Source organism: Mesocricetus auratus, unplaced genomic scaffold (genome assembly GCF_017639785.1).
Source record: "Mesocricetus auratus isolate SY011 unplaced genomic scaffold, BCM_Maur_2.0 Super-Scaffold_4256, whole genome shotgun sequence".
Lineage (NCBI taxonomy): Eukaryota > Metazoa > Chordata > Mammalia > Rodentia > Cricetidae > Mesocricetus > Mesocricetus auratus.
Genome location: NW_024429182.1, coordinates 14,796,447 through 14,823,156, shown reverse-complemented (window position 1 = coordinate 14,823,156; position 26,710 = coordinate 14,796,447). Strand labels below are relative to the sequence as shown.

The following is a 26,710-nucleotide window of genomic DNA, read 5'->3' as shown; positions in this document are numbered from 1 at the left end:
CACAACTGGGGGCAGGGGTAGTTGCCAAGGAATAGGTGTCCTGGTATTGCCACATAAAAGACCCTGGCATGATTCAGCAATTATTATCTGGGTCCCATGACTGCTCTGGTGACCACAGATCCTGTTTGACATCCTGCCAGCTGGGCGAGGCACCTGGTCTGGGTTTTTTCATTAGGAAAGGCCTGGCCTTGCTTTTCTTTTCCTAGGGGGTCCTGGGTAGGGGCCTTTCACTGGTATATTGGGCTTCAAGCTTCAAGCTGAAGATCAGAAAAGCAAAGCAGCCAGCCACTAGCTCTTACTCTACCTCAGCTAAGACCAAAGGGGCGATCCTCAGACTGCTCCCGACTTCACTGCTCCTCAGATTCACTCAGACTGCTATGCTCTCCTCAACGTGGCTGAGACTCCTGAGACTGACTACTGAAGACCCTGCTCCTGCCTTTTACATCTCTCTAGGGCTGGGATTAAAGGTGTGAGCTCTGTTACTCTTTTAGACTGATTCAGTCTCCTGTAGCCCCGGTGACCTTGAGCTAAGAGAGATCATCTGCCTTTGTCTCCTGAATCCTGGGATTAAAGGTGTGTAACACTGATCACTATAGTTTGAAGCTGACTTTGTTTCTGAATCCTCAGGCAAGCTTTAATGAATCATAAATAATATGTCACCACAACCACAAGTAAAGGCCCTTGCTGGCAGGCCCTATGATGTAGTTCTATGCCGGGTACCCACAGCGTGGAAGCACAGAATCAGCTTTGTAAACGTCCCTTGACCACACATGTTCCAGGGAGTCTCCACCGCATAGACACGTAAGATGTAATATCAACAAAAATAGTCTGAAGCCAAGTGACAACACATGGGAAATACATGTAAACTGGCAAGTTACTGTGGTAGGTGCTTTTCTACACACAACTGAACATTGGCTATGCAGTTATAAGTTCATCTGCAAGACATTCCAGAAAAGGCAAAGCTGCAGGGAGAGAGAGTCAAGTCTGTGTTTGCCTAGGACCCGGGTGTGGAAGGAACTTCCCACCAGGGTACCAAAAAAAAAAAAAAGCTTTCTGAAATAGAGAACCACTTTTATTCTGGGTGCAGTGAGACAGGGTTTTCCTGTGTAGCCCAGGCTGCCCTGGAACTAGCTTCGTAGATCAGGTTGGTCCTCCTGCCTCTGCCTCAGTGCATGAAATTAAAGGCATGCACCACGTCTGATGACTGGAAAGTTCACAGAACTGTGTGCTAAGGAAAGGTGACTGTTAGAGGTGTAAATGACATCTCAATGAATGACCTTATGAGCCGGATAGAAGAAAGAAAGGTGATTTCATTACCCAAGGAGAAAAATAGACATGGGTATTCATTTAAGGCACACACAGAATTTATAAATGAAACTCAGTGGCCCATTAAAGGAAGATGTTAACTAATAAAACCATTATACAGGATGCTAGGACTCCATGGTGACAAGGAGACCCGGAAGCAGCTGTGTGAATGGCTAAAAGGCTGTGGGAGGGTTTTGCTTGGCTGCTCAGTTGCAGGTCAGCCAGGGGCGTGGCCTTGCCGCACTGCTCCCTAGCGAAATTGAGGGGTGATCCCAGGTCCAGGCATGTGGTGAATCAGTGAGTACCCGTTCCTCCTGCGTTCTGCCCTGTCCTCTTTGTGACCTCTGCCTTCCCACAGGCTCACAGCACGCCCCCTCCTCCGACCCCCCCCACCCCCGCCGCTCCTACCTCTGCGCAGCCCAGTAGGACTGTCCTATCCTCTCTGGAGGCCGCGGCTCCCTCCCACTCTGACCTGTGTGCAGCTATCCCTCCATCTTGCCCGCAGCCCATAGCCTCTTAGTGTGGTCACTCCATTTAGCCTGTGTTCTCTGTCTCGGCAGTGGCTGCTCCCCGAGACGCTGAGATCCACAAGGACGTTCAGGTAAGGGTCCTAGGATCGCTGGTCTGTGGGAGTCCTCCCAGCAAGCAGCTTCTGGCAGTGCACGCTGAGGGAGGGCAGCCCGAGCTAGAATTACCCTGAGCAAAGGCCAGTTGGCTGTAATGAAGAGTGTGGCGGAGGCCTTGAGCTCTGCAGGCAACAATTCCAGTTCTTTTTCTCCTGGTTTCCTTCCGGTCCTTGGCTGTTGAGTCAGAACTACTACGGGAATGTCCTGAAGACATCAGCAGACCTCCAGACTAATGCTTGTGTCACCCCGGCCACGCTGGTGCCCAAGTACATCCGGGAAACTCTGAAGAATGTACATGAAGATGTTACTTCGAGGTAGTGCATATGCTGTGTTCCATGCAGCCTCCAGATTGCAATTTTCCCATCCTCGTCACTAGAGAACTTAGCCATCTCTGTTGGCTATCCTGCTCCTCCGTTGATCCCTCCCCATTGCAGGAGACATCCAAGCTCCGTGGACCCTGACACACGTTCAAGTTTTTCATAGATTGGTTCACACTCTCTGAACAGCCATGGCTCCTAGTCTTGCCTTTTCCTGGCATAGTATTGCCCACTCAGAGAGCAGTTACCTTACTCCCTGCCTCTCCAACACCTCACTGAAGTCCTCCTGGCATCATGAAGCCTTCTTCCCCCAAACACTACAGCACCCACTCCCAGCGGCACTGCCCATTCCCAGAGGCAATCACTGTCCACTCCCGCGGCACTCATGCCTGTCATTCAATCCCGGGAAGAGTTTTCCATACTGCAGCTTTTACCTCTCAAGTTACAGAGCGTGCACCTAAGAGAAAGAATACTTTCCTCTTTCAGCGGTCAGTGCCTTAGATGAATTTATTCAACAAATATTTTCGATGGTTTTCTTGAGTCTTGCTACCTTGCACGGTGCCCAGCAACACTGTACAGTGGCAGACATGGCCCCGGTTTAGTGGGAGAGACAACACAGAAATATCTGTGGGTGATGGAGGGACGGAGGGAGGGAAGTATAGATTTCCTATCTGAGCATTTCCTGGTCTGCTTTTAAAGCGTGTCTTTTCCATTCTCAGGTATTATGGCTGTGGTCTGGTTGTCCCTGAGCGTCTGGAAAGCTGCCAGGTTTTGGATCTGGGTTGTGGAAGTGGCAGAGACTGCTATATGCTTAGCCAGCTAGTTGGCGAGAAGGGTCATGTCACTGGAATAGACATGACTGAGGTTCAGGTAAGGCAAAGGCTTGGAGGAAAAGGAAAAGAGGTTTCATCAGAACATTCTTTGAGGCCTGAAACTGCTTCCCGATGTTCTTCATGGTATTTAAGAAGGCTGGGGGTTTTGTTGCTGTCATGTGTGCCTCTAGTGATCTAGAAGTTGAAGACATTGACAATCAATGACTGTCCTAGAGAAGTCAGTCAGAGGTTTAACCTGATACATCTATCAGTGGCATTTCCTCTCCTTTCTTCATCCTTCTGTTCAGGAAGATTGGTCATTGGTTAACTCAAGCAAGACTCACAAAGTTGGGAACTTGTGTCCCAGGCTCTTGCATATCTTTCATGTCACAAATCTTGAATATTTATCAAAAATAATCCAGGTCAGGGACACATATGGTATTAGCAATAGGACACATATGGTATTAGCAATAGGACAGTTCTCAGGGGGAAAGATTTATTTTTGAATAATGTTGATTACCAAATCTGTATTTTTCTTTCTCTAGGTGGAAGTGGCCAAAACCTATCTTGAGTACCACATGGAAAAATTTGGTTTCCAGGCACCCAATGTGACTTTTATTCGAGGCTGCATTGAGAAGCTCGCAGAGGCGGGGATCCGGAAGGAGAGCTACGATATTGTTATGTAGGGCTACAGTCTTTCTGCTATGAACAAAGTCCAAGTCGTTTTGAGCACACAAATGCTACCACTCTTTGATGAATTGACTCTTGGTATAAGGAATTAAACTAGGGGCTGGAGAGATAGCTTAGCAGTTAAGAGCACTGGCTGCTCTTCCAGAGACCTGATTAAATTCCCAGCACCCACATGGCAGCCCACATCTATCTTTAACTTCAGTTCTTGGGGATCCCGCACCCTCACACAGACACACATGCAGGCAAAACACCATTGCACATGTTATAAAAGTCAGTATTTTTAGAAAGTTTAAAAAAGAAGGAATTAAACTGAACTTAGCAGGCCTTCATAAAGGAAGGGAACTATAATGAGCCTTCTGCAGTCCATTAACAACAAAACACAGCTGCCTGAGAGAGAACTCAAAGTTGCTAGGTGTGTCTAGCCTCTGGCACACCCATGTGACCAAGGATAGGTATGGTTACAGTTCAACACAAAAGCATAAATTTAAACTACTATGTTTTTGTCACTCAGTTGTGTCTTTGTCAGTGTATGCTTACAAGAAGACAATGTCATGTTGCAGTGTCAACATGACTGCCCACCAAGCTAAATCCAGTGAGCTCCCCAGAGCAGCCAGACCACAGCCTACTCTCCTGGAACACATACTGACCTCTTACATGGAGTGCGATGGTGGGTTGTGTTGTAAGAAATTTGTATTGGAGCATCTCCTAATTGCGTGAACTTCAGCATGTACTTACCCAGACTTTGATGATAGGCTGTGCGGTGTACACAAAAAAGCCAGTCTATTGACACTAGGGCTTGACACACAGAACATCAGAGCAGCTCAGACACAAGAGGTGATGATGCTCTCTAGGGCTGTGGTAGTCACCCCAGACGTGAGAGACTGCTGTTGAAAGAGACCAGCTGTTTCACAGCACTTCTTTTTGTAAGCAGAGTAAGTTCATCATGAGATTGATAAAAGCACAGTAAACAAAATCTGGCAGCAACATGCTCACTAAGTGTGGTGCACCGTGCACCATCGCCTGTGTTGGACTTTCTCTAACCGGCAGCCAGGAAAGGTGTTGACTCCAGCCTTGACTCAAAGACTTGGTAATCTACTATGGCATTTCTCTGGCTGCTGCACTATTAGACAATAGCGAGCTTTATTGTGATCTAATGAGACTACCATCATGTATGTGGTATTCTTTTTTGTTTTCCTCGGTTTGAGACAGCGTCTCACTATGTGGTTATGACTAGCCTGGAACTTGCCATGTAGACCAGGTGACCTTGAATGTACAGGGATCTACGTGCATTTGCTTCCTGATTAAAGGCATATACCACCACATTTAGCAATGGCCATGGCACATTATGATGTTTTGTTTCTCATTTTCCTGAGTTATTGTTAATTGTGCTCAAGTGACAGGGTCTGCTGTGTTTTTTTCTTTTGATGCTGAGAATTGAACCTTAAAGAAGCATTTTACCACACACCCAACCCTGAGTGAAAATACTGGGAAAGCTGCCTTTGAGGGACTATGTCTGTTCTCATGTGGCTTGAACACCTTGTGTGATAGGCATCTGAGTCCAGGTTTTGTTTTGTTGCCTAGTAAACATCAGGACAAAAAAGGATGATGTTTCTTATTCACACTGGCACATTTGTGCTCACTGGCTGCTTACTGATATGTCTTAAACAAATGACCTATCTCCCTTATCTTGGGAAAAAGTTGAATATGGGGAAGAAAGGAGAGTCTGGAGGAACCAGGCAGCTTTGATGGTGAGATGGAAGCCCCTTTTAGGTCTTAAAGGATTTGAGTCCTTCAATATCTGATTTTTTTCCCTTCTTATGCTTTTAGATCCAACTGTGTTATCAACCTTGTACCTGATAAACAGCAAGTGCTTCACGAGGTTTATCAAGCGCTGAAGGTGAGGGGAGGGGGAAGATAAGTGATTATTATTTATATATTTACATTCTATCTCAGTTCCCCTCCCTCCTCTCCTCGTGCTCTCCCCTTCTCCCCCCATCCCACCCGCCATCAGCTCCTCAGTGAGGGTAATGCCTCCATGGGGATGATTTTTAAACACCAGAGAGGGCTGACAGGGTCATGTTCTTTGCTGGAACTAAGAATCCAAACCCTTGATTTATCCATCAAATTAAGAGAGGTCCAAGTTGGTTGTGGTGGAGGGTCAGTTCAGGTCCTCTTCTACACAGGGAGTTCGAGGCCAACCTCAATTACATAAGGAGGCTGTTTCAAAAGACAAAAAGTACATTAAAGGTAGGGCAGGGAGGGCGGGGACACTGTTGAAATATTCACCTCCTTTCCTGTTGTTCCTAGCAGCTGTTGCCTGTGACTCACAATAACATCCGCAGGAGTCCCAGGACCCAGGTGATCCTCCCTGAAAAGTCTTTACAAATTTGACTTTTCCTAGAACACCTGTGACTCACAATAACATCCGCAGGAGTCCCAGGACCCAGGTGATCCACCCTGAAAAGTCTTTACGAATTTGACTTTTCCTAGAACACCGCCTGTTTCTCAGTAATATTATTTCTGATGCCAAGATATCTTTGGAAAATCTAAGATGGAAATTTTATGCGAATGCCTTTTTGAAGGGGGTTTGGAGGACTTGAGGTGGAGTTCAGCGGGAGACATGATTAGTGTACACAAGGCCCAATCCCAAGCACTGTAAATACAAATTCCAGGATTTTTGGCTTCCGGGGCTATTACATAGCTCAAATAGAAGATTCTAGTAAGGGCTCGGGTGAGGTTCAGCGGTTAAGAGTACTGGCTTCTCTCCCAGAGCACCAGGTTCAGTTCTCAGCATCTACAAGGCGGCTCACAACCATCTGTAACTCCAGTTCTAGGTGCTCTGATGCCCTCTTCTGGCCCCCAAGGGTACCAGAGCACAGATATCCATGCAGGCAACCACTTAGGTAGGCATGTAAAATAATGAAATAAAATTTTAAAGTATCAGTGTAAGAAGGATCTCATGATAGTTCCAGGATGCCATTTTGTAGACCAGTTCATGAACTTCACTGAGATCAACTAAGAGAAACTAAACATTGCTATAGAATATACACATCCATACTTTTGAAATTAATTAATTAACACCTTAAGTTCCTGATGATTCATTTGACATAGATGTTAAGGGCATATAAAAATTTTAATGTAATAATATCACTGTGATTTTCCTTCTTTTCTCCCTTCTTTTTTTTTTTTTTTTTTGAGTCAATTGTCTTACCACTCGGCAATCACAGCCGCACTTCTTTCTTTCTTAAAAAAGTTTTGTTTTGTTTTGTTTTGTTTTGAGACAAGATTACTGTGTATACCCCTGGCTATTCTGGAACTCATGATATATTTCAGGCTGACTTCCAATTTAGAAATCCCCCTGCCTTCACCTCCTGAATGCTGAGATTAAAGGTGTGCACCATTACTGCCTGACAATCTCTCCCCAAGACAGAGTTTCTCTGTATAGCCTTGGCTGTTCTGGAACTCGATCTGTAGACTCACAGAGATCTGCCTGCCTCCTCTGCCTCCCAAGTGCTGGGATTAAAGGCATGTGCCACCACTAGGCTCAATTACTGTAATTTTCAAGCAGTAAGACTGTTCATTCTATGGATTTGTCTGTTAGTGGTCTAGACACCTAAGGCTACTGGGACTTGCTAAAAATTTAGGCAACCTGAATGTATTTAGGAGAGACATTCATTCTTCCTCTACTGTGTTCTTGTTTAAAAACTCCCTGTTAACTCTTTCCTTTCTGAGTCAATCAAATTTGTGTTGGATAGGACACTGGAGAAATTAAATGCCTCTGTCCCTGTGTGTTGATTTCAACGTTCAAAGGTCAGCTGGGTCAGTATCAGCTCAAACACAGAAATTTTGAAGGTGAACTCCTGCACTCATCAATTTTTTCATTATCTGTATCAGTGTAATCTTTAACCTTGCTCGAACTGTGCCCTGCTCTTTTTCAGTATGGTGGGGAACTATACTTCAGTGACGTCTATGCTAGCCTTGAAGTGCCAGAAGACATCAGGTCCCACAAGGTTTTATGGGGTATGTGCTCTTGTTTTATTGATATCAATGACTATGCCTAGTGTAGAGCCCTAACCTGCAAGGAAGCAGGGGTGAGACCACTAGATGGGAGAACACTGGTGTAAGGCCAGAAGGTTCTATTCTTTTTCTACCACCCAGCAACAACATGAGGGCCAGTGAGCTGGATCCCTGGATAAAGGCACTTGTGGTTCAAGGCTGGCAATCTGAGTTTGCTCCCTGGAACTCATGTAAAGGTGGAAGGAGAGAACAGAGTCCACAGAGCTGTCCTCTGACATGTGACACGTGACATGTGCCCACGTGCCCCCCAAACTATGTAGATAAACTTTTTTTAAAAAGCAAAGTAATCTCAGGCAGTTAAATTATCTTTTATCATTTTCTAGACTGTAAAATGAAAATAAGAACAGACTAAAATCTATTTTGAAGAATAAATGAGATATTTATTCCTTTAGTGTCATTTAAGAGTCTCTAGAAGTTTCAGAGAAAAATGCATGTTCATGATCAGTCTGACTGAAAATAACAACTTCAGCATTAAGCTGATACATGCCTGTGATCTCAGCTCTTTGGAGATGAAGAAAGGGATCAGTGCCCATTCAAAGCTGGCACGGGCTACAGGATGAGACACAGTCTCAAAAACACATCTTGTTTTTAAAACAGATTGTGTTAACTTTTTCCTTACTATACAATAATATAAATGGATGATGTTAAAAGCAGGAAATAGGGCCTATGAGGTGACTCAGTAGGTAAATCACTTTTGTTACATGCCTGATGAGGTGAGTTCAGTTTCCAGAACTCATATAAAAAGATGCATGATGGCTGGGCGGTGGTGGAGGCAGATGCAGGTCGATCTCTATGAGTTCAAGGCCAGCCTGGTCTACAGAAGGAGTGGCAGGATAGGCTCCAAAGCTGCACAGTGGAACACTGTCTCCAAAAACAGTAAAAAAAGGTGCATGAAGAGAATAGACCTCTGATCTCTATGTGTCCCACCCAAGAATATAATATATATATATATATACATATATATATTATATAGTATATATTGGGAAGAGATGACTCAGTGGGTAGAGGGGCTTGCTGCCAAATCTGACAGCCTGAGTTTAAACCCCATGGTAAAAGGAGAGATCCAACCCCTGAAAGTTGTCATCTGGCCTCTACATGTGCACTGTGGCATGTGCTGTCTCTCATACACATAGAAGACAAATATGTATATATATATGCATGTATGTAAATAAGCCGAGTATTGTTACACACCTTCAATTCTAGCATTTGGGAGGCAGAGGCTGGCAGATCTCTATGAGTTCAAGGACTGGCCTACATAGAAAATTCTAGGCTGGCCAAGGCTACATAGTGAGAGGCTATCTCCAAAAAAGTAAGATGGTAAAAAAGCAAAGTAACTAAAACAAAACATTTCTAAAATTTAAAAAAATGTAATTTTATTTGGACTTATTTCCTTAAACCTTTTTAAAATTTTATTTTATGTATGTGGATATTTTGCCTGTGTGCTTGTCTGGGTACCAAGGGCATGACTGGGACCTATAGAGGCCATATGAGGGTGTCTGATCTTCTAGAACTAGAGTTCTAGACAATTGTGAGCTGCTGTGTGGGTGCTGGGACTCAAACATGGGTCCTCTAGAAGAGCAGCCAGCGCTCTCAACCTCAGGACCATGTCCCCAGCTCCAGTCTAAACAGTATAAATAGTGTTACACAACTGTGTTGTTCAGCTTGAAGTGTTTGTTTACGGGTGACCATGATGCTTGTCTCCAACTTATTCCTGTGATGCATGAAACCTGTGTGACTATCTTTGCACGTGAAAGGAATCTGTAAAAGTGCCTTGTGAATGTTAGTGGTAGTCATTGTTCTAGGAGTAGAGCATTATGAGTCTCTTCTGGAGCTAAGAGGTGGCTTTTATGCCATTTTATTCCCATTCACAGTGCCTTTCAGAGTATGACTTAACACACACACAAGGGTTACAGTTGTGTCTTAGTAGGACTGTCCTGAATGATTCTCAGAGACCCTAAGCTGACAAATTCTGGGGTTAATCATCACTTTCTAGACATTGTGGTTGCTTCCAGGCCCTATTCTTTTGGTTCAAATTTATCATAATCATATTTTTTTCTTTTTCTTTCTTGGTAGTTTGAGAGAAACAGGGTTTCTCTGTGTAGTTCTGGCTACCCGAGAACTTGTTTTGTAGGCCAGCTGTCCTGGAACTCACAGAGATCCACCTGCCTCTGCCTTCCTAGTTTGGGATTAAAGGCATGCGCCACTATGCCTAACTATTATCTTCATTATTACTATTACTTTTTTGTTTTGAGACAAGGTCTCGTGTAGCCCAGGCTGACCTTGAACACTTCATTCTCCCTCCCAAGTGCTGGGATTACAGGTATATGCCACCCCATTTGCTCCTGTGTGGTGCTGGTGCAGGGGTTCAAATTTGAGACTCTGAGCATTCTGGGTAAGCCCTCTTTCAACCAAGCTGTATCCTTAGCTCCGGTGGTTTGGTTTATTGAGAAGGGTCTCACACTCATCGGGATGGTCTTAGACTCCTCATTGTCTTGCTTCTGTCCTCCACATGCTGGAGTTACAGGTGGGCACCCCATGACCAGTTAGGCCTTACATGGTAATACTATGTCCTAGTTAATTGTGTAGGCTATACATTTTGACGATGCTGCTGTGTTTATTGTTTGATCTGTAATTTTTTTTTAAGGTGAATGCTTGGGTGGTGCTTTGTACTGGAAGGATCTTGCCGTCATTGCCCAAAAACTTGGGTTCTGCCCTCCACGTTTGGTCACTGCCAATATCATTACAGTTCACAACAAGGAGCTAGAAAGTGTAATCGGTAAGAAACAATGGCGGAGACTGTGAGGCTACAGTGGGAATGGCTTCAGGTCAGTGGTTAGTTAGTTTAGTGAGTGATTTTTTTTAAATGAATGTTAGCGTTTTGCCTTCATGTGTGTCTCTGTGAGGGTGTCAGGTTCCCCAGAACTGGAGTTACAGACAGTAGTGAACTACCACCTGGGTGCTGGGAATTGAACCTGGGCCCTCTGGAAGAATCGTTGGTGCTCTTAACCACTGAGCTACCTGTCCAGCACTCTTAATGAGTGGTTCTAACAAGGAGGACGGCAACATCTGCAAGCGTCCGCCTTGTCCCCTGAGTGCGCTCCGCCCCTCCCTAGAGCAGCGCTTCATAAAGCGTCTGAACCCACTCAGTACATGGACTGAAGCGCCCAGAGATAACTGGTGGCATTGGGTGAAGACACTCACCCTTGCAGTGTGCATTGTCCTCATTTGTTGAATGCCGCTGGGGTGCAGGAAGTGAGCCCTGTGTATCTGCCTTCAGGTGACTGTCGCTTTGTGTCTGCCACGTTCCGGCTCTTCAAGCTCCCTGAGACCGAGCCAGCTAAAAGATGCCAAGTTGTTTACAAAGGTGGAATCACAGGGCATGAGAAAGAACTAATCTTTGATGCAAATTACACATTCAAGGTAAAAAAAGAAGTTTTCCATGGGGATGGCAGTGTGGCTCAATGGCAGAGCGCTTGCCAGCATGTTCAAGGCCCCGTCCCATGCTCCATCTTCAGCTTTGTGGGGCGGGCAAGGCTGGTGCCCGCTATTTCTGCAGCATTCCCTTGCCCCTGTGCCCCCCACGCCCCCAGCCACAGTGCCTTCCCTGGACCTTGAATTTGACCTTAAATTGCTTCTCACTATTCTGATGTTGGTTGGTTGGTGTGTAATTTTGCTTTTTCCTTAATCCAAGTCTTCATTTTACTTACAGTAGAGGAATAAACTTTTTATACCTTCCTTTGACCAGTGATTCCAAGGCATAGAAATTAACAAACTCTTTTAACTAGTTTAACATATTTTAGACTTAGTAAGTGCTTCAAGTTTGGAATTCCTAATCAGAACATATTACCGGAATGAATACCCAGTGGCGAACCCTGGTATAGAGGGGCCGGGGTGATCTTCAGAGCCCTCAGCTCTCGAGAGGCGGCAGAGACGCACAGCTGTGTGCTCCCTTTGATATCGTTAGATGCCTGGGTGGATTTTCCTCCCATGAGGAATTTGTCAAATGTCCATTGCATGGGATCTCTAGCCTTTGGGCTACTCTGATATTTTGACCTATTTACTCATTCTAGGTGGCATCCTGGGAAGTCACCTTTTAAGATTCCGCATGGCTGTCACACCCTCCGGATAATTCAATGGCACTGCTGCCATTCCAGTGATGCATTCTTAATCCATCTATTCCTTCAAAGAACTTACTAGGCTCACCAAAAAGTCTCCTGGGGGAGATCCTTCCTGGTCCCCGATTGTCGTTTGGCTTCTTTCTCCCTCTGGCTGGCAACTGTGTTTCTCCAACCTTCTTGAATGTTCTTCTCATTTCTTTAGACTCTTGCTTTTCACATTTAGTGTTCTGCAGCTTTCTGAGCACCTGCTGAATTTCTTTCCATCTCCATCATAATCCAGTTAAGACAAAGGCAGCGTGGCAGGCTCTTCTTCCCAGTGGTCTGAGTCTGTATGCCTGGTGGTTCTGTCATTGTCTTGGATGGAGGCATTTGGCTTTGTGAGTTGATAAAGGACACGGACTCTCTTGACACATGGAATGGGCATCATTTAAGGCTTTAGTGTCGGCCTTTCTTCCCATTTACCTGACAGCCATTTCTGTCCAGGCTTTTCCCCCACTTCACGCCCCCGAGTCAGGGTCTTACTGTATTTAGGTCTTGCTGGTCTAGATCTCACTGTGAAAAGCAGGCTGCTCTTGAACTCAGAATACTCTGCCTGCACCTCTATCCCTGCACTCTGGAATTGAAGGCTTGTGCCACTACTGCTGGTCTCATCTTATTCCTGGAGGGATGTCAGCAACTGTTTCAGTTGTAGCTTCATTGTCAGTTTTTAGGTCACTCTTGTCATTCGGTGGCTCATCTGTCTTTGTTTCCTCTGTCTCTCGCTGTGTTTTGACTCCTTGACGTTCTCTTCTGCTTTAGTGTGATGGGTAGCAGATGGCCCTCACCACCCCACTCCGTTCTTCCCACGCATCTGCAAACCTTTCCTTGGTGTATAGGAAGCTCACATCTAGCTCACACACTTCTCAAATGTTTCATGATCTCACTCTGTCAAGCTCCATGGTGGGGAGGTGGGGGGAGGCTGAGGAGCTATACCTGATCACAGGGGTGGGTGCCATACTGCATGACTCCTGCTTGTGTGCATGTATTAATTAAGTCGGAAAATGATTGTTCTCAATGTTATACAATATTTTTACTTGCATTACGGTTAACGAATAGTACAATAATGCCAGGTGGTGTTGGAGAACACCTTTGATTTTGGCACTCAGGAGGCAGAGGCAGGTGGATCTCTGTGAATTTGAGGACTGCCTGGTCTACAGAGTGAGTTCCAGGGCAGCCAATGCTATATACGATTACCCATTTTATTGCTCAATTGAGAACATTTTTTATGTTTGCCTTATTTGTGTATAAACATATGTGCATGTGTATGCATATATTTCAGTCAAGAAAACACTATATACAATGGCAGTGCCATAGATTATAACAGAGTTGAAAATGCCCTGGAGAGATGGCTCGGCAGCTAAGGGCACTGGCTGCTTTTTCAGAGGATCCATGGTTCAATTCCCAGCACCCACATGGTAGCCTACACCTGCCTGTAACACTAGCTCCAGGAGATATGACAGCTTCACACAGACATATATGCAGGCAGAACACCAATGCACATAAAATAAAAATAAAGGCACATTGGAAACAATTGAAAGAAAAAGAGAAAGGAAATGCTGTCTCCCAGAGACACACAGCAGTCACAGCGCCATGGAGCAACACATCGCTCGTGTGTGCGGTGCTGTTGCATAGCATGCACAATTACAGACAGCACACACCACTTGATAGTGATAATAAAGGACAGTGTCACTGAGTTATATATTTGCTATCCTTTCTACTGATGTGTTAAACTATACTCTTTCTTTTTTATTTTTACTTATTTTTAAAAATTTAGGTTTGTGGCCAGGCAGTCGGTGGTGGTGCACAGCTTTAATTCCAGCACTCAGGAGGCAAAGACAGGTGGATCTCTGTGAGTTTGAGCCAGTCTGGTCTAAAGAGTGAGTTCCAAGGCAACCAGACCTGTTACACAGAGAAACCCTGTCATGCAAAAGCAAAGCAAAACAAACAAACAAACAAAATGAAGTTTATTTTTAAGTGTGTTATGTGGGGATTGGTTATGCACATGAGTACAGTGCCCACAAAAGCCAGAAGTTGTTGGATTCCCTACACCTGACTGGGAGCTGGAAACCAAACTCAGAAAGTGCTCTCAACCACTGAGTCATCTCTTCAGATCCTTCTCTTATATTATTACGTGCGTGCGTGCGTGCGTGCGTGTGTGTGTGTGTGTGTGTGTGTGTGTGTAAGTTGACATTGAGTGTCTTCATGGATCATTCTTCATCCTCTATACTGAGGTCCTTGACCCAAGCTTTCTGATTTGACTAATCTAGCTACCATCGGGCTTCAAGGAATTCAGGGATCTCCCCGCCCCCGAGACAGCTTTTCTCTGTGCAGCCCTGGCTGTCCTGGACTAGCTATGTTGACTAAGTGGGCCTTGAATTCCGACATCTACCTGCCTTTGCTTCCCAAGGGCTGGCATTAAAGGCATGCACCACCACCTCCTGGCTGCTTCGGGAATTTCTAGTGTCCAAATTCTAGCAGCAGTGTTACAGGCTGCCATGCCCTCTGTGGGCCAAGCATCACATTTTGCGCAAGCTAAGGCCAAGTATTGTTTCCTGTCCTGAGGTGCTGGGGAGGCTCATTCCTAGAATCTGATAGAAATGAGGCCAAGGAGGCATGGAAGCAGTCTTCAGGAGGGAAAATTCGGTAAAAATTTTAAGGAAGAAATCCCTGGATCTTATCACCAAATCTGCCAGCCACCGTCCTGGTCTGCTTTTGTTTCTCTTTTTCACCCCTTGTATCTGACACAATGTTTGTATGTGGCACATGGTAGAATTGAAATAACAAGGAACACAGTGCGGCCTAAAGAAGCAAAGGTACTGGATGAGAAGAGCAAGCATTTTAACTCCCCAAGAATCTCTGTATGTCCCCATTCTCCTCAGCCAGGGGAGTGCATGTCTCCCCCTGCTCCTGGTTTCTCCCCTTATGAATGATTTCATTTACTTGAAGGATTTCACATGATTTATTATCTTTTTAAAAGTATTTTCATCTATGTTCGTGAGTGAATGTATGTGTGTGCATGCCACATGTGTTTAATCCTCCACAGAGGCAAAACTGGTCCCTAGACCCCAGGGAGCTAGAGTTCTAGGTGGTTTTGAGATGGCTGACATGGACACTGCACACTAGGAACTGAACTCTGGCCCTCTGCAAGAGCATCATCAAGTAGTTTTTTGTTTTGTTTTGTTTTTTAGCTATTTCTTCATGTGTATGGTGCTGTGCCTACATTCGTGTCTATGTATCATGTGTATGCCTGATACCCACAGAGGACAGAAGAGGGCTCAAAACAGTTGTGAGATGCTATGTGGGTGCTGGGAATCGAACTCAGGTCCTTTGAAAGAGCAGCAGTACACTTAGCCACGGAACATTCTCTCCAGACAAATGTATAACCCTGGTTTTTGGGGGGGTTTCGAGACACAGTTGCTCTGTGACTTTGGAGGCCGTCCTGGAACGAGCTCTTGTAGACCAGGATGGTCTTGAACTCACAGAGATCAGCCTGCCTCTGCCTCCGAGTCCTGGGATTAAAGGTGGGTGCCACCATCAGCTAAAACAATAAGTTTTAAGAGTAAAGGCTCAAAGCTGAAGCTTGTTGTGAAAAATTTGATTATCACTATTCCCTGCTTAAGAGCTAGTTGTCTGTGACTCTTTTACACATGGGGAGTTTTACTATTACTGCGGGGGTCTCGTCCCTTCTAGGCTTTATTCTACAGCAAGCCAGGACTTTTTTGATAGGTAGTCTTTTGTTCTGTTTAGAGGAGGAACAGGTTGAGGTTAGAGGAGGATGGATGAGAATAGAGGGTTGATAATAGATTTCTTAGAATTTATGTGTTTTTTAAAGATATGTTTTACATGTTTCACTTTCATGTTACGTGTATGAGTGCCTTGCTTGCATGAATGTGTGTACACCAAAGGTGCCACTGGTGCCTGAGGAGACAAGGAAGCATTTGATTCTCTGGAGCTGGAGTTTTGGATGGTTGTGAGTCACCACAAGGTTGCCAGGGCCCGAACCTGTGTTGTCCGGAAGGGCAGCGGGTTCTCCTAACTACTGAGCCATCTCTTCAGCTCCCCTCTTTGGTTTTTATATGTGTCTTAATTACTTTTCCATTTTTACCATCTTTTAACTTAGATGTGGTTATAAATTATATGTTTATATGTTTTATAAATTACCAATCTATTATTTCTTTTTAAAAGACGATTTAAATGCCAGTTAAAGCAGACTTCTATTTATGATTTTCTTTTTATTGAACTCTGTGTGGCACATGGCTTTACCCAGTACTTGGAAGTTAGAGGCAGGAGGATCTCTAAGAGTTGGAGGCTAGCCTGGTCTCAAAAAAGAAAAAAACCCAAACGAGAAAAATTATATTACCTAGGACTGCTAGTTAGTGTGCAAAATAAAACAATTTAGAGGTTTATTTAGAGGGTCTGGAGAGATGGCTCAGAGGTTAAGAGCATTGTTACTTGTGCAAAGGGCCTAAGTTTGATTTGATTCCCAGCCGCAAAGGCGTCTTACAACTACCCATAATTCCAGTTCTGTTGGATCTTGCGATCTGAGTGCCTTTTGTAGCACTGTCATCTGAAAAGCTGACCATCTGAAACACACGGTGAGAGAGCAGCACATGAGAAGGCCGGTGTGGTCCTTCCCCTGAATAAGCTCCTGCACATTTCCTAAGGAGATTGAAGCGCAGTCAGGGGCTCCGCACGGAAGGGTGCTTGCCTGGGAAAGCCTGGCAACGTGATTTGATTCCTAGAACCTGATGGACCAAAGTGACATCTTTTGATACTCACTTGATGCTGCTCTTTAGGAAGGTGAAGCTGTTGACGTGGATGAGGAGACCGCAGCTGTCTTGAAGAACTCGCGTTTTCATCAAGATTTTCTCTTCACACCTGTGGACTGTTCTGAAGCAGAAACAAAGGTTTGTTTGACTTTCAATTCCCTGCTTCAAACAGATCTCTAAAACAACCACAAACTACAGACGCTGCTGAAACCAGTCTTCTTGGCAGCTGCTTCCTACAACCAGTATGCATAGGTGATTTGACTTGACAAATCCCTTTTGTTAAAGATTTATTTTATGTGTATGGGTGTTCCGCCTGCCTGTTATGTCTATGTACTGTGAATCCCCTGGAACTGGAGTTACGGATGGCTATGAGCTGTCATGTAGACGCTCAGGATCAAACCTGGGTCCTCTGGAGGAGCAGCCAGTGCCCTTAACCACTGAGTCATCTCTCAAGCCCCGAGATTCTTTTTTCTCCCAATTCTTAATGAGTCAATGATAATCTTTGAGTCTTTAGAATATCTGTGAGTTAACGGAATAGATGGTATCTGTATGCCCCCTACAATTGTGTGTGTGTGTGTGTGTGTGTGTGTGTGTGTCACAGTGCATGTGCAGAGGTCAGGGGATGGCTTGTGGGAGCTGCCTCTCTCTTTCCATCATAGGGTTTAGGTATTAAACTCGGGTCATCAGCTTTGACGCAAGCACCTTTACCTGCTGAGCCCTTTGGTCTGCTCCCCATTTTATGCTTTTATAAGTGTATGATTCAGTGGCATTTAGTTCACTCATAAGGTTGTACAACCAACCATACTCTCTACTTCCAAAATTTTCACCAGCTCATACCCATTGAGCATCTATTTCCAGTCCTCCTCCCTCTGGTACTCAGCAGTGGCTAGCTGACTTGACTCTATGGTTCTGCCCCGTTAGGACATTGTGTATGGGTAAACTCACGCACGCATGGCCTTTTGTACCTGACTCTGCACCTGTGTTCCAAAGCTGCTTCTTCATTTGGAGGGTGCATCAGGGCTTCACTCCTCTTGGAGTAGGGCTAGAAGACATTTGTTCATCTGTCCTGCTTCTTGGAGACTATAAATAGTGCTATTAGGAACATGAATATGCAAATACTTGTTTGAGTTTCTGCTTTCAAAGATTTTTTTGCATCTATACCTAAGAACAGAATTGTTTTGTCTACATTTCTAAGTTTTGGTGGCTTTTGGTATTTTGTGTTTGTTTTTGAGACAGGTTCTCACTGCACAGGCCTTGGCCAGCCTGGAACTCAGTATGTAGGCCAGCTGGTCTTGAACTCACAGAGACCCACTTGTCCCTGCCTCTAGAGTACCGGGTGAAAAGGAATGTGCCACCATGCTGGGCCTATTCCCAGCTTGTAAAGGGCCACCAGACTGTTTTCCACAATAGCTGCACTGTCTGTATCCCTAGCAGTGTCACCGGGACACAGCAGTCCTTGTTGCTGGTCACCATTCGAGGCAAGAGCAGGGACAGAATTGAGTCTCTGAGTTGTGTTTACCAGAACGCATATGATCTTCGAAGGCTGTGACCTAATACCCTAAAAACTGCCTTCCCTTATCGACGGTCAGCAGCCTTAGGAGAGCCCGGAAATCATTCCCCAGCCCTCTTGTCCCTCTTGTCAGGTGGCCAGCCTTGTCCCTGAGATTCTATGATGTCAGCGCCTCCGTCCTTATCATCTCTTGCCCTCTTCCCTTGTTCTCGGAACATCTGGGTCAACTCTGGTCAGCTTCTTCCTTTATCGTCTTTGTCTCCTCCAGGACCATCTGGCCTGGGGAGGTAACTTGGAACAAAGAAGCCACTGGCAAGAATGTGTCCATGCAGACCCCTTGCTATCCTACAAGGTTCAAATGCGCCCTCAGAACATAGAATACAAAGGTGTTCTCATCTGTCTCTCCAGTTCCATCGTGAGCCGTAACCCCCGTAAGTCTGTACTGATGGACAGCGGCTCTGTTGCTATGCAGTAAGTAGTTAGCATGGCTTCTCATCAGTATGGAGTTTCCAGAACAGAGCTGTACACACCAGGGCATATCCTGTGCAACAGCAAGCGGTTATGCTAAGAAAGATTCTTAATCAAGGACAAATAGGAAGGCTTCCCAGATCCTGGAAGGTTCCCAAGCCAGAAGGCAAGACAAGACAGATGGAAACTGAAGAAATCGGCCCTCCTCTCCGTTTCATCAGAGATGACTCTATGAACCATCATGACCTGTTGTTAGGCCTGTTTGATTCATTTGCCTTTCTAAATTTTATTTCTTCATTTATGTTCATTTATTTATTTATTTATTTATTTATTTATTTATTGTTGATACAGTGTTTCTCTGTGTAACAGTCCTCCCTGTTCTGGAATTCACTCTGTAGTTGGCCTCCATTTCACAGAGATCTGCCAGAGGCTGGGTTTAAAGGTGTGCACCACCACTTCCTGGCTTATTCATTTTTTTTGTGAGTTTGTTTTTGATTTTTCGAGATAAGGTTTCTCTGTATTGCTTTGGAGCCTGTCCTGGAACTCCCTCTGTAGGCCAGGCTATCCTCGAAATCTTGTAGATCTGCCTGCCTCTGCCTCCCGAGTGCTGGGATTAAAGGTGTGTGCCACCAACGCCCAGCCTTCTTTTCAGGATTCTATAATTGTTCTCCCATGTGCCCTGTACTCTGGTCTCAGAAATTATCCTTCTCCCAAAATTTTCAGTTTTCTGTTGTTTGTACTTTATTGTAGTTTATACGATGAGCATATATCGTTATACAGATATACAGAGAAGACTGGTGTTTTCCCCACAGTCTTTAAGAGAATCGAGTGTATTAGAGACCGGCTGTGTCTGAGGGCTGACGGAGGTGCTGAGGGAGAGGCAGACAGATCCAGGTCTGCCTCTGTTTTCATTTATGGGGAACTGCAGGCAATGCTGATACTTAGGGCTACTTTGGAGACAATAGCCATGGTAGCTACAGCTGAAGATGGCTGCAGTCATACCAAGATCAATCTTTGTTGTTGTTGTTGTTGTTTTTGAGACAGGGTCTCACTATGTAGCCCTGGCTGTCCTGGAACTCTCTCTGTAGACCAGACTGACTGTTTGAACTCACAGACATCTGCCTGCCTCTGTCCTTCCAGTGCTGGGATTAAAGGCAGGTGCCACTACCATCCAGCTCCAAGACCAATCTTTACACAACATTCCTTATAATTCTTTCTGTCTCACGTGCCTTCCTGGGCCATGGTATACCCTGATCGCGCAAGTGATAGCTCTGTGTTGCATGGGCTGTGAGGCCATTAGCTCAATTTGTAAACAAAGTCCACAGCGACAGAAGTGCTGTATGGGAAGAGACCAGACACGTATGAAAATAATAACAATGTGGATCAAGACATAACCCACCTTTTCTGCCAGAGTCACCAGAACAAAATCGACAATTTAGCATATCATCTCCTACAAAAAGGGTAAGAGCCGGGCGTTGGTTGTGCATGCTTTTAATCCCAGCACTCAGGAGGCAGAGGCAGGCAGATCTCTGTGAGTTCGAGGCTAGCCTGGCCTACACAGGGAGTTCCAGGACAGGCACCAAAGCAATACAGAGAAACCCTATCTCGAAAAAAGCAAAAACAAACAAACAAAAATGTCATGATGTGTTGTTGGGTGTTACCCCTAACAGCATGTCCTGGGAAATGCTCTGGACATTGTCAGTCAGGCACAGGTTCTCAAGACCTTGACAATCTCCCTCAGAGGAAACACTTGTTGAAGCCAGTAGACGCTTGTTTCCCTAACCACTATGCCATCCGTGATGTGTGTTTTGTACACAGCCCAGTCATCAGTGTACTTGACCAGCAGTCATGCCTACATGCTAGCAACTATGCCACCCAGGATTTTGCTCATTGGCTGTCGTGGTTTTCTGCTGTCTGAAAAGCCAGATGCTATCAGTGGCAGGTTGTGCTGCCGTGTGGACACTGGTTTCCAGCTGAGCCATCTGCACACCTCACATTTCCCAGTGGAAGTGAAGCCCCATCCAGAACCGTAGCCTGAGGTGGTGAGGCAGCTCTGTAAGTAACTGGGTTCCACACCTGGTCTACAGAGTGAATCCCAGAACAGGGAGGACTGTTACACAGAGAAACCCTGTATCCATAATAAATAAGTAAATATAAATGAAGAAATAAAATTTAGAAAGCCAAGTGAATGAAACAGGCCTAAGAACAGGTCATGATGGTTCTAGAATCATCTCTGATGAAACGGAGAGGAGGGCGGATGTCTTCAGTTTCCATCTACCAAGCCTGCTGCCTAGAACTGGTAGGGGGTCTGCCCTCAGTGGCTTTCTAGTTGGCCAGCTTGCATGGTGACCAGTGAGTGATGTGTCTGTTCTCCACTTTGGACGAGGGCACTGTGCACGGTGCGAAATTGATGCCCATCCAGTTTGCCTCCCTCTAGAGCTTAGAGCAGGTACCTCTAGTTCTTGCCAGAGATCCCAGCTCATGCCATCTGGTGGGCAGGGGACACCTATCCGGTTTGGCAAACCTGGTAGAGGGGTGCCCAGAATCTGCACCTTGGCTATCCCTATGTGCATCTGTATATTGTTCACCATGCAGGAGGCACAGGGGGCGCAGGAGGCTGGAAAGCTCGTGTCTTATCTCCTACTCTGCCTGGAAACAAGTGGGTCTTATCTTGTCTGGCCCCACTCCAGGAACCTCATGGGTGGCCTAGAGCCTTGGATCTTGCTGGAGTCAATGGCCTGTCTCCTCTGTCAGAGGAGATACACCTTCATCCTGCTGTGTTCTGCGAGAGAATGTAACCTTCCTCTTTCCCCAGGTTATTTTGACAAGAATGGGACCAGATAATAAATACCAGCTTGGAGTGGGTCTGAGTCACCATGCTTTCCCGAGAAAGAGCCAAGTGAAGGCACAGTAACCGGTCTCGGGAGTTAGTGCTGTATGATTGCTGAGAAAGGTGTGGGCACAGGCAAGGGAGGATGGGCCTTTTTGGGGGGGTCCCTGGGTAATACAGGCATAGGCACTCCCTATAATTCACAGTCACTCCCCACGTTTCCTGTGGCTTGTTGCAGGCGCTGTGGGCAAACTGATGTCCCAGCCTGCTCTGATTGTCTTGTTGCTGATGTCAGCATGTCTCTTTCTGCTGCTATCCATCCGGCGACAGAAAGGGTCCCATTTTACTTCCCGTTGCATTACCACCTTGGCTACCCCATTCTTGATTCCTGATTCTCCCACAGGAGTCCTCATGTCTTCCCTAATAGAGCAGCCACCTCTTGGTTCCCTCCAGGATCCGGCTGCCTCCCAGAAGTCAGTATCACAATACAGATGACTCCCGTGGTCTTGCCCTATAACCTTCAGTAGCTGTCCCAAGTCTGCAGAACGTCCTGGGTTGCCTTGGAGTCCTGTTCTTTCAGTGCCCATATGTCAGAGCGGTGTTCTTTCTCCCTTTGTCTTTGAGGACTAATTAAATAGTTAACCCTGCGAGACTCTACTCCTTCTGTGAACTTTTGCTGTGAGGTATCTCTAGCCCTGCTCCTCATCCCGGGGAGTTGGTGGCCCCTTCTTATTTTGCTATTAATGCTGGATTATAGAGCTCCCGCCCTTCCTAGGAAACGCTGTTCCCTTGTGTAGGTTTAGAGTCCTTCCCAAAGCCTCGCGAGACTCCAGCTTGTGGGTCTGTCTTTTCCACAGGACAGCTCGCACAAAGCAAACCTGTTACATCTGCTTTCTTGTTATCTCCTTCCACCCTCCATTTACTCTTCTCTCACTTTGGTTTGACCTCTCTTCCTATCAGAATTGGCGGCAAATCACACCCTGTTCAGGTTATTTTATGTCTGTCCCAAGTTGGTAATAGTCTGACCTGTATCAGAAACATCCTGTCAAACGAGGGCGGGGGGGGGGGGGGGCGTGCCATTCTCAAGGAGCGCTTTGACAGCTTGTTTTCCATTCCGCACGTGAAAATGCCTTCACAGGTCCTGAAGTCCTGGGTGGCAGTGGTTTGTCGCTGCTCAGTTCAGGCGGTGGCCGGGGCTCTCTCAGTGCTTTTCACAGAGTGCTTTTGTCCTGGCAGGTGTCCCCTGACTCAGTCATGTCTGTCTGACGTCCACGGGGATCCAGTACGGGGTACAATGATTTCTTTGGTTGTGGTGGGCACTCTGCAGGTGCTGCCTAAGAGATACATGAGTTGACATTATTATTTATTTTCTCAGCTTTATTTCCCACCAGAGAAATGCCACCGCCTCCATGTTCCAGGCTCTCACTTTTCAGACCCATTGTGGTAGAGCCTGCAGGAGCCACGATTCTCAGCTTTATAGTATTGAGTATGTGGGCTCTGGAGGGCTCTGGCTGGCACATATGCTGTGCCTTTCTGCTGGCCTTTTGACTCCTGTAATGCCAAGTGAAAAGGCAAGGCTCATAGGCAAAGAGTCACCAACCTCCATCCGCAAGCAGCCTCAGTTTCTCCCTCAAACCTGTCTTCCTGGGACTCTCGCCTTCCACACCCCTCTCTCACTGCAAGATAACAGCTTGGATCTTTGCTGACAGCCCACCCAGCAGGCGAGGACCTTACACTTGGTATCATGTTTTCCCACTTTCAAAGGGAAATAGAGGTTTGGAGAGGTAAACTCTCTCTCTCTCTCTCCCTCTCTGTCTCTCTCCCTCTCTCTCTCTCTCTCTCTCCCCCTCTGTCTCTCCCTCCCTCCCTCTCTCTCTTTCTCTCTCCCTCCCTCCCTCCTCTCTCTCTCTCTCTCTCTCTCTCTCTCTCTCTCTCTCTCTCTCTCTCTCTCTCTCTGTCTCTCTCTCTCTCTCGTTGTAGTTCTTCCAGATTTGTTTGCAGCCAGCTGGGCATCAGAATGAAACAGCTGGGTGGCCTAGAGACATAGCCTTGCATTCTCTTGGAGAAGGAGATATTTATCATTTTTGTGGAAGAATTTGATGATAAACCCTGGTGTACTGAGTGTGCAGGCAGTTGTGTTTGTTTTTGTTCTCCGTCAGCTACATATGCAAGGCTAGCCTGGACTATAGAATACATTGTATCAAATCAAATAAATCAATCAGTGAGCTACATCATTAAACAAGGCAGCATCTGAAATGATGCCAGCACCATTTGTGTGGGAATGTCTTGCTGCGGCCAATAGTAATGGTGGTGCTAACATGAGCAGCAGGTGGAGTAATTTAGAAGTGCCATGTTATAAGACAGGCACGTGTTTAAGGTGTGTGTAGTCCTCACAATGACCTCTGTGATGCTCATCCTATAGATGAAGAAACTGAGGTTGCAAAGAGACAGATTTCCTCATCCAAGATCACGCAGCTAGAGATTAGAAGTCACACCCACTTCTAGAGTGGGCACCTTAACCAGCATGCTGCATCCCTGCATCCCTTGTACAGAACCACAGCAGTTCATGCTGCAAAGGGATGCTTCTCCATTGCCCCCAACTTCCGTTTCACTCTTAGCCTTTCAGGACCAGAAACATACATTTGGAAATGATGTTGACGTATGTCTTCCTATAGGGCACTGAAAGGGAAGATGGGTGTGGAAAATCACTGTGTGTGGTGTATGCATGTGCACATAGGAGGACTTGCTGTGTGTGCATATGCAGAGACTGCTACCACTTTCCACCCTAGTTTTTGGACACCGGCTCATGCAGTGAACCTGCAGCTTGCTGTTTCGGCTAGACTGTGTGACCAGTGAGCTCCAGGGATCCTCCTGTCTCCACCCTCCCCAGTGCTGGAGTCACAGGCATGCGCAACCGTGTGTGGCCTTTTCTGCAGGTGCTGCTAGCCTAACTCAGGTCTCATGCTTGTGCAGTGAGCACTTTTCCCACTGAGAGTCTCTTAGGCACGCCACGGAGGCGAGGGCTCCCAGAGCCCCGAAGAGCAAGGCACACCTCGGAGCCGAGGGCTTGGTGGCTGCAGCAGCAGTGAGCACAGGTTCTAGTCTGATGGATGTAAAGCCCAGGTCCAGGGCGACCTTTTGACATTAGAAAGGTGGAAATGGGCCGGGCTGAGGAATGGCTCGCTAATTAAGAGCACCTGTTTCTCTTGCAGAGGACCCGGGTTTGGCTCCCAGAACCCACATGGCAGCTCACAACCTTCTGTAGCTCCAGTTCTGGGGAATCTGACTCCTGGCCCCCACAGGCATCGCACACCTGTGGCACACAGATAATCGTTCAGGGAAAATACCCAAGCTTGTAAAGTAAAAATAAACAAAACCTTAACATACCAGAAAAGTGGGACTGAGGGCAAGTGGGGGCAGGGCCAGCGTTCAAATGAGGCTGTCAGTCTCTTGTATAAGGCCTTACATGTTCCTGTTGGAATGTCTGCCAACAACTGTACTCCATGTTCTCAGGTCAGGGTGACCGTAGATGGCCATCTCTAATCTGGACATCAGTGGGTGTACTGGTGTCTCCAACTTAGCATTCTTGTCTTGTGCACGTATTTCCGGAGACTAAGGGAAGGGAAGGGAAGGGAAGTGTTAGCATGTCAGAATTTTCATCCCAAAGGTAAAAAGCCGCATGCTCATGAGAATCTCGCAGAACAGGGTCAGCTGGGTGATACGGTGCCCTCAGTACTTAGAAGGCTAAGGCAGGAGGATCACCAAGAGTTCCAGGTAAACCTAGGTTACAGTGTAAGACTCTCCACACAACAATGGTGAAGCCACTTTAGGGCTAGAGAGCTAGTTCAGTTTGCAGAATGATCGTCTGCCTGCACAGAGCCCCGTTTCAATACCCAGGGCAACATAGGCTTGGGGGGGGTGGCATGTATATGTGTATGTATGTATGTGTGTATGTATGTATATATATATTTACATATTTATTCAATACCCAGAGCAACATAAGCTGGGGGGGTGGCATGTATATATGTATGTATGTGTGTATGTATGTATGTATATTTACATATTTATAATCTCAGTACTCCCTTAATATCATAGTGTGTTTGGAGGCCAGCCTGGGCTACATGAGACTCTGTCTTTAAACCAAAACCAAACAGAGATCAATCCTCCCCCACCTTGGTCAGTCTTTCAGTAAACTTTGCCCTGGGAGGTGTGACTCTGAAGGGGCCATCTTCTGCCCTTAGTTTGTGGCCCAGGCTAGCCTCCAACTCACTCCCTAAGTCCTGATCCTCCTGCCTCCGAGATCTTCACATTGCTGGGGGCAGGGGTGGAATTATGTGCCACCAGGCTTCTCTTTAAAGGTTATCCTAATTCTAGAGCGGCCATGCTCCTCCAAGGCCAGGATGGTACTCTAGCGTTTTATATCCCTTCGTGGGAAAGCAGCTCAAACCAGACGGAAATATTGGTGTTTGGGTGCGTCAATACCCATTGTCCTTCTTTCTGGTTTGCCTTCTGACAGGATTTAATCAGAGATCCATTCAAGCTTGCAGAGGGATCTGACAAAGTGACGTCGAGACACGCACTTGATGACGCTGGAAGCTGCTGTGGCAAAAAGCAAAGCTGCTGTTAGATGGATGGCCAGCGCGGAGCTCTCCGCGTGCGAGCGAGCGAGCGAGCAGGCGGCTCAAGAACCGCTCACATAGGCTTTTAAACCTGCTATTCCCCAGTGCAGAGATTACGGGAAGAGGGAAATCTAGATTACTGCAAAGAGTAAGAATGAGTTTTATGTGCTAATCTAAGGTTCACAGCAAAGCAAGTTTTTTCTATTTCACTATTTCAGCGTTCCGGTGCCACCTGGTGGTCAGAAGTAGAACTTGGAAGCTTAAGGTTCACTGGAAGGATCAAAGGCATCAAAATTGGTGGAGGGTGGTGGGGTAACATCTTCTTTCTGGCCTATCACAGGACACTTCTGGACTTTCTCTGTGTTTACTCAGGAAGCAGAGTCCCTACTAAATTTACACAACTATGTCAAAAGATTGTCAGTCATATTTGGTAGGCGTGGTCTTCAGGTGCCTGTGTTCAAACCTTTTTTTTTTCTGTAATCGAGTAAAGAAGAAAACAAATGAATAATAAATTTCACCCTTATGATTGA

The 26,710-nt window shown here is 46.1% G+C and overlaps 1 protein-coding gene across 2 annotated transcripts; it reads left to right on the top strand.

Moving 5' to 3' along the window:
• The first annotated feature begins 382 nt into the window (after positions 1-382).
• LOC121139535 (arsenite methyltransferase-like) lies at positions 383-26,710 on the top strand. Of its 2 annotated transcripts, none has more exons than XM_040743395.1 (11): positions 383-1,602; positions 1,866-1,906; positions 2,118-2,245; positions 2,968-3,118; positions 3,606-3,742; positions 5,578-5,647; positions 7,689-7,770; positions 10,472-10,603; positions 11,105-11,247; positions 16,781-16,891; positions 26,078-26,710. In XM_040743395.1, coding segments are annotated over exons 1-11 (1,107 nt in total). In that variant the 5' UTR covers positions 383-1,601; the 3' UTR covers positions 26,189-26,710. The 2 variants fall into 2 exon arrangements, with proteins under 2 accessions (XP_040599329.1, XP_040599328.1); XM_040743394.1 differs by having other exon boundaries at positions 2,073-2,245.